At 40.4% G+C, this 7,336-nt stretch overlaps 1 protein-coding gene across 1 annotated transcript in view; it reads right to left on the bottom strand.

The window, feature by feature from the left end:
• FAM76A (family with sequence similarity 76, member A) overlaps positions 1-7,336 on the bottom strand; it is a 45,130-nt gene that overhangs the window by 25,504 nt on the left and 12,290 nt on the right. The window contains exons 2-4 of the mRNA XM_010830260.1: positions 6,161-6,225; positions 2,902-2,956; positions 2,022-2,174 (exon numbers count right to left, since the gene is read on the bottom strand). Coding sequence (XP_010828562.1) covers positions 2,022-2,174; positions 2,902-2,956; positions 6,161-6,225 — 273 coding nt within the window. The remainder of the gene's footprint in view (positions 1-2,021; positions 2,175-2,901; positions 2,957-6,160; positions 6,226-7,336) is intronic.

The raw sequence follows: 7,336 nt of genomic DNA, 5'->3' as shown, positions 1-7,336 counted from the left end.
ATTGCCAACATCCGCTGGATCATGGAAAAAGCAAGAGAGTTCCAGAAAAACATCTATTTCTGCTTTATTGACTATGCCACAGCCTTTGACTGTGTGCATCACAATAAACTGTGGAAAATTCTGAAAGAGATGGGAATACCAGACCACCTGACTTGCCTCTTGAGAAACCTGTATGCAGGTCAGGAAGCAACAGTTAGAACTGGACATGGAACAACAGACTGGTTCCACATAGGAAAAGGAGTACGTCAAGGCTGTATATTGTCACCCTGCTTATTTAACTTCTATGCAGAGTACATCATGAGAAACGCTGGGCTAGAAGAAGCACAGCTGGAATTAAGATTGCCAGGAGAAATATCAATAACCTCAGATATGCAGATGATACCACCCTTATGGCAGAAAGTGAAGAAGAACTAAAGAGCCTCTTGATGAAAGTGAAAGAGGAGTGTGAAAAAGTTGGCTTTAAGGCTCAACATTCAGAAAACTAAGATCATGGCATCTGGTCCCATCACTTCATGGGAAATAGATGGGGAAACAGTGGAAACAGTGTCAGACTTTATTTTGGGGGGCTCCAAAATCACTGCAGATAGTGATTACAGCCATGAAATTAAAAGACGCTTACTCCTTGGAAGGAAAGTTATGACCAACCTAGATAGCATATTCAAAAGCAGAGACATTACTTTGCCAACAAAGTTTCGTCTAGTCAAGGCTATGGTTTTTCCTGTGGTCATGTATGGATTTGGGAGTTGGACTGTGAAGAAGGCTGAGCACCGAAGAATTGATGCTTTTGAACTGTGGTGTTGGACAAGACTCTTGTGAGTCCCTTGGACTGCAAGGAGATCCAACCAGTCCATTCTAAAGGAGATCAGCCCTGGGTGTTCTTTGGAAGGAATGATGCTAAAGCTGAAACTCCAGTACTCTGGCCACCTCATGCAAAGAGTTGCCTCATTGAAAAAGACTCTGATGCTGGAAGGGAATGGGGGCAGGAGGAGAAGGGGATGACAGAGGATGAGATGGCTGGATGGCATCACCAACTCGATGGACGTGCGTTTGAGTGAACCCCGGAGTTGGTGATTGACAGGGAGGCCTGGCGTGCTGCGATTCATGGGGTTGCAAAGAGTCGGACACGACTGAGCGACTGAACCGAACTGAACTACTATGTGTCAGACTGCTGGGAACACTACATGAAAACAAGATGGACTGAGAGCTCATAGTCTGGTGGGGGTAGACAAACATGTACACAAATAAACAAGATAATTTCTCATAATGTTACATGCTATTGAAGACAACAAACAAAGTATATGGTAGAGTGAGAGTTAGTAAAGGTCTCTGTGAGAAGGCGGCAACTGAGCTGAGACCTGACATGAGGAACCAGTCATGACACTCTGGAGAAGGCTGTGTATCCAGCATACCCAGCCAGCACGAATGAGACTAGGATGTCTGAAGGACTCAGGTGGACAGTGCAGCTGGTCCAAAGGGAAAGGGGGGAGAGTAATGGATGATGGAACAGAGTCAGGTATGGGCCTTGCAGGCAATGGAAGGAGTTTGGGGTTTATCCTAAGTGCAACTGGAAGCCACTGGAGGGTTTTAAACAAACTAAATCAATACCATTTTAATTCCACCAAGGTACCACCATTCCACATAGACCTTTATCTGTATCATCTTCTTGTGATCTTTAACTTCAACAGAGAGAAACATTTGAAGAGCCAGATTGTAAAGTTGGTAATACACTTACCTTGCTTAAGTCCTAATCTCTACAGAGTTTTGTAGAATTTCACCAATCACCATTTCACTTATAAGGGATATTGATCACTGTTATTGAGATTCTCATGAAACACTAGCTAAATGTTAGAATATAAAGGTCCACATTTTATAAGTGAAGAAAACAAAGGCTGAAAAGCTTCTTCAAGATCAATAACAATTTGGAGAGGAACTGAGAAATCAGTCTCTGTTACATGTCTTTTTAACACAGTTGGCCCATCTTAATATCTCTGAAAGAAAAAAAGAAAAACACAGAGACTTACCTTCTTTCTATCATCTTTCCTGTCAAATGCACACTGCTGTTTGCACTGTTCACAAGAATACGGTGGTCCATACTTCTTCTCTGAATTTGTGCAACGCTGACACTTGTTGCCAATAAAAGCTGCAATTATGTTGCAATACTGACAAGGTTTGGGCTTTAACAGAAAAAAAAGGTGTCAAGTAAGTATATTATAAAATACCAGTGCTTTTTTTAACCCAATGATTTCTATTATACACATTAACTAATCAATGCAAAAATGCATTCCCAACTTTATAAATTTCCTTTTACACTGATCAAAGAAAGCCCAATTCCTCATACCACGTAAAGTGTTTTTATGCACAGGACCTATTGATTTTTAAATAAATAACAAAATCCCATTAGCATATATGCTGGGACTTCTCTAACAAATTCAACAGAACTAGCTCTTTGGAGAAACCAGCAAGCGCTTCCAAATTTCTGAAAAGGCCTCTTTGCCATTATCAGTGTATAAACATGTTGGGAGAATGCCTGCAAGAACACAGTATGCTGAACCCTAACACTGAAAAAAAAAAATTATTCATCAAAATGAAAAGTCAACTATTACCAAGCCAAGAGCTCACACCACAGGATACATCTTTCCCCTTCTCTTTACATACTGGTTACTGAAGCTTCTCCAGGAAAATTATATCACAAACCTGTCATAGTGACTACAAACACAGAACTTATTAATACTAAGTATTAGCTAACTTTGAAAGATAAATACTAGATACATTTTTCTGAGAACATTTTTACATAACTAGGTCTTCTAATTTAAAAAACTGTAATTATATTAACAGTTCGCAGAAGGTAAGGTCCCAAGAGACCAGACTACTCACTGTTAGGTAAGGAGAAACCCTACTTACCGTTCCATACAACTGCACATTCTGAGCACATTTCTTGCATATAGTATTAGTTTTACTGTTAAGGAAGAAAGAGACACAAGGCTTTGTAAGGAAAAAAAGTCATTTTACATAGAACATCTCAAAAGAGATTCTTCCTTAACTCCAAGGAATTTTTTCATTACTAAGTGCCAAGGTGAAAAACGGTTTGGATATTAGATTAACTGAAGGTTGAGTTATCTGGCCATGAACTCTTTTAATTATTTCATAGTTTTAGCTCAAATAAAACAAGACTTTGGTTTAAGTGGAGAGTGAGCTGTTTCTGATTATGAAATTTCCAAGTATGACCAAGTAAATGTATCAGATATGGAGAGGACAATCCAAAGAAATATTATGTCAAGACGAAAAATGTACTCAGAAAAGAAATTAATCCTCCTTAATTCAGATGACCAGGTGAGAAATTTGAGATGAGGAATAAAGTATTTGTGTTTGGAGTATAAACTCAGAAATTCTATTCATGTTGACCTTACTCTGTCTACATTCTCCTTTGTAAGCAAAAGTATATGAAAATCCCAGATGTGGGGAAATAGATGCAAACATTAAACATTTTTTCAATATTTCAAGTACTCTAGGAGCTAAGCACTGACAAAAATAAACACACCCTTTCCCTTGTGAGGGGTCTTCCCTTGTAGCTCAGTGAAGATCCAGGTCACAGCATTTCCAACTTGCCTAAACTGATGAACTGTCCTGGGAAAAGAAATCACCTTCAAATAAAGTCTAACCCTTCCCACAGTAAGGCACAAACAAATACCTGATGTTTAAGGACAGTTTAAACAATATTTGAGGGCCAAAAACAAAATCACATAAAAATCCAGTATATTCACTACTTTGCCTTTTTTTCCCCCTACAATTCCTATCAAAGTGACTACAAAGTTAAAAACCAGAAGAAATACCTTAAAGTAGAAAACATTAAATTAAAATGAGATATTCAAACAAAGTATTTCCCAGGGCAATTTTCTGCCATTTAAAAAAGGCAGTTCAGGGACTTCCCTGATGGTCCAGTGGGTTTAAAAAAAAAAAAAAAAAGCCAGTTCAGGAAGTGAAGTATATTGAAAAAGACCTCTACAAAGAGGATTAGCATCAGTGATGCTGTGATGTTGAACATTTGGGTTTATCTTAGATTTATTACTCAAGGAATGGGACATATATATCAATATATATAAATGTTCTTGACCCCTCAAAAAAATGCAAAAAAAACCTATTACTATAATCCATCTTGAATTAATTTTTATGTATGGTATGAATTAAGGGTTAAACTTCGTATCTCACCCTACACACAAAAACTATTTCAAAAGGGAATCACAGGCCTAATGTAAGAGCCAAAATATAAAGCTTCTAGAGCATATTCTATGTTTCCATTTATATGAAGTTCTTGAACAGGTAAAACTAATCTACAGTAGAAAGGAAAATCAGTACAGTAGTTGTTTGGAAAAAAGCAAGGAGGGTGGGGACTGACTAGGTTGGAGTTATAATCTCTGGGGTGACAGTAATGTTTTATATTTTGATGGGGTTTGGGGTAAAACAGATGTATACTGTTTTTAAAACTCATCGAATGATGCAAATAAGATGTGAGCATTTCACTGTGTGCAGATTTTACCTCTAAAAACATTTTAAAACCATAAACAAATATTGAACTCTAGTTAATGATATGCATGCTGAAGTGTTTAGGGTCAAGTACACTAATGTTCACAACTTTAAACTGCATCACAAATAAGATGGATCAATATACTGATGGACAGAGAGATGGACAGATGCAAATATAGTAAACTAAACGTAAAGCAGAGACATTACTTTGCCAACAAAAGCCCGTCTAGTCAAGGCTGTGGTTTTTCCAGTAGTCATGTATGGATGTGAGAGTTGGACTGTGAAGAAAGCTGAGCACCAAAGAATTGATGCTTTTGAACTGTGGTGTTGGAGAAGACTCTTGAGAGTCCCTTGGACTGCAAGGAGATCCAACCAGTCCATCCTAAAGGAGATCAGCCCTGGGTGTTCTTTGGAAGGAATGATGCTAAAGCTGAAACTCCAGTATTTTGGCCACCTCATGCGAAGAGTTGACTCATTGGAAAAGACTCTGATGCTAAGAGGGATTGGGGGCAGGAGGAAAAGGGGAAAACAGAGGATGGGATGGCTGGATGGCATCACCGACTCAATGGACGTGGGTTTGAGTGAACTCCAGGAGTTGGTGATGGACAGGGAGGCCTGGCGTGCTGCGATTCATGGGGTCGCAAAGAGTTGGACACGACTGAGCGACTGAGCTGAACTGAAACGTAAATTGTAGAATTTAAGTAGTGTGTAGGTGAGTGTTTACAGTCTAGTCTTTTTTTGGTTTGTTTTTGTTTGAAAATACACCTAACAAAATGTCAGGGGAAACAGTCCCAAAATTGAAATGATGCTGACTAAAATCAGGCTTCTAGGTCCGTGTATCGGAGAAGGCGATGGCACCCCACTCCAGTACTCTTGCCTGGAAAATCCCATGGATGGAGGAGCCTGGTAGGCTGCAGTCCATGGGGTCGAGAAGAATCAGACAGGACTGAGCGACTTCACTTTCACTTTTCACTTTTATGCATTGGAGAAGGAAACGGCAACCCACTCCAGTGCTCTTAAATGGAGAATCCCAGGGACGGCGGGGCCTGGTGGGCTGCCGTCTATGGGGTCGCACAGAGTCGGACACGACTGAAGCGACTTAGCAGCAGCAGCAGGTCCATGTATGAGCTAGCAAATAAGACCCCATCCTGCTTAAGGTAATATTACCTACAGCCACAGCGCCACAAAAAAGGTGAACTTGCTATACCACTAAACCACTCTGCTGCCATTAAAAAGTCCCCCATAGACGTGTGCTTCATTCACACCCAGGTATTTTTCACACGTCTCAAAATGAGATTCACACGAGGTAAGTGTAAAGGCAAGTGAGTTTTTTCAAATGTGACTAGGGCTAACAAAGCCTTTATCAGGATTGTCACATTTCCAAAAGTATCTTCTTTCAGCTTATAATTTCTTCAAACTCTATGTATAAACGTACTAGAACACAAGACTCATGTTTTCTGTTGTGGGGTTGCTTTCTTAGTGTCAAAAATATCAAAACCACAATATAAAATTATCAAGGCGTGAAAAATAAGTAACTAATTTGTAAGCAATTAATGAATAACTAGAGAACAATGCGTATTTTACATCCATTGTGTTGTGACCGGAAATGGCAGCGCCTGCGTATAACTCAACTGATTACCTCTCTTGCTGGTATTCAGTCCTACAGTAGGTGCACTTCACAACAGGGTGTGCAATCCGACATTCCTGAAATGAAACGAGGATATAACTTTAACAGGCAGTCAGAAATGGAAACAGTCTTCAGTAGGAGGCAGAGACGGGAGTACTATTCCAAGCACAAGCACTGTGCTTGACTGAGTCACTTTAACTTTCTGGGACTAATTTTTTTCGTCTGTAATACTGGCATCACCACCCTGCATTGATGTGGGAGTTAAGTAAGAATTTATATGGAACTAGTCATAAATTGTAAAACAAAGGTATGAATAAGCCTCAGACATAAGGAATAAAAAGCCCTGAATTCTAGTCCGGTTCTGCCTCTGCCACTGAGTGATTTTTCAGCAGGTTCATTTGTGAAATCAAAGTACTGGATAAAAATTATTGCTTACATACATAAATCTCCCTTAAAATCAAATACACACGTACACACAAATATATATTTAAGGCCAAAAAGGCACTCAACTATTTGATTTTTGAGATCTCTCATACCTAGTTAACAAAGTGTCAACTTTATGGCCATTTGAGGCCATAACGATTGCCTCAACACAATTGAGTTATCCATAATAGAGACACAAACTCTGGATTAATCTGGAGATAACTCGACATCACTCTACAGTCGGCTTAGTGACTTTTAACTGTCACCTCACAGCACCTCTATTCATTTAAATAGGCAAAGAAAGATGAATCAACTTAAACGAAAAAGAGAACTTGGACCTTCAAGGGTAAAAACTGAACAGCAGCTGGTTAGGGGGAGGACCGAAGGTCACTAACTAGACGCTGAAAAAATCATCCTTTTGCTTTATGCGCTTGATTGCGGGGCTTTATTATGAAGCCTGTATACCTCTGACTCTGAAACTGACTGAAAAGTGCCCGTGAGGCGCCCGAGTTCGAGGCAATCCTCCCAGGCAACACCCGACTCTGGAGTTTAGTACCAGGTAGGGTAGGAGGTCCCTAAGTCTGAAGCCCATCAGATCTCGGCGGGGGTTGGGAGAAGCCAGCCCAAGAGGAATCTCCGGCGCCGCTGGTCCAGAGCGAGCCGGGGACCAGGTGTCCCCTCCCCCGACCTCACGGGGTCCAAGAACAATCCCTCACGGTTGCTAAGCACCCGGACACGCCGGCCGCAGGGACCTGGACGGGGCCT

This window comes from Bison bison, unplaced genomic scaffold, assembly GCF_000754665.1.
Source record: "Bison bison bison isolate TAMUID 2011002044 unplaced genomic scaffold, Bison_UMD1.0 scf7180017864516, whole genome shotgun sequence".
Lineage (NCBI taxonomy): Eukaryota > Metazoa > Chordata > Mammalia > Artiodactyla > Bovidae > Bison > Bison bison.
The sequence above is the reverse complement of the archived record's forward strand: the minus strand, read 5'-3'. Positions and strand labels throughout refer to the sequence as shown.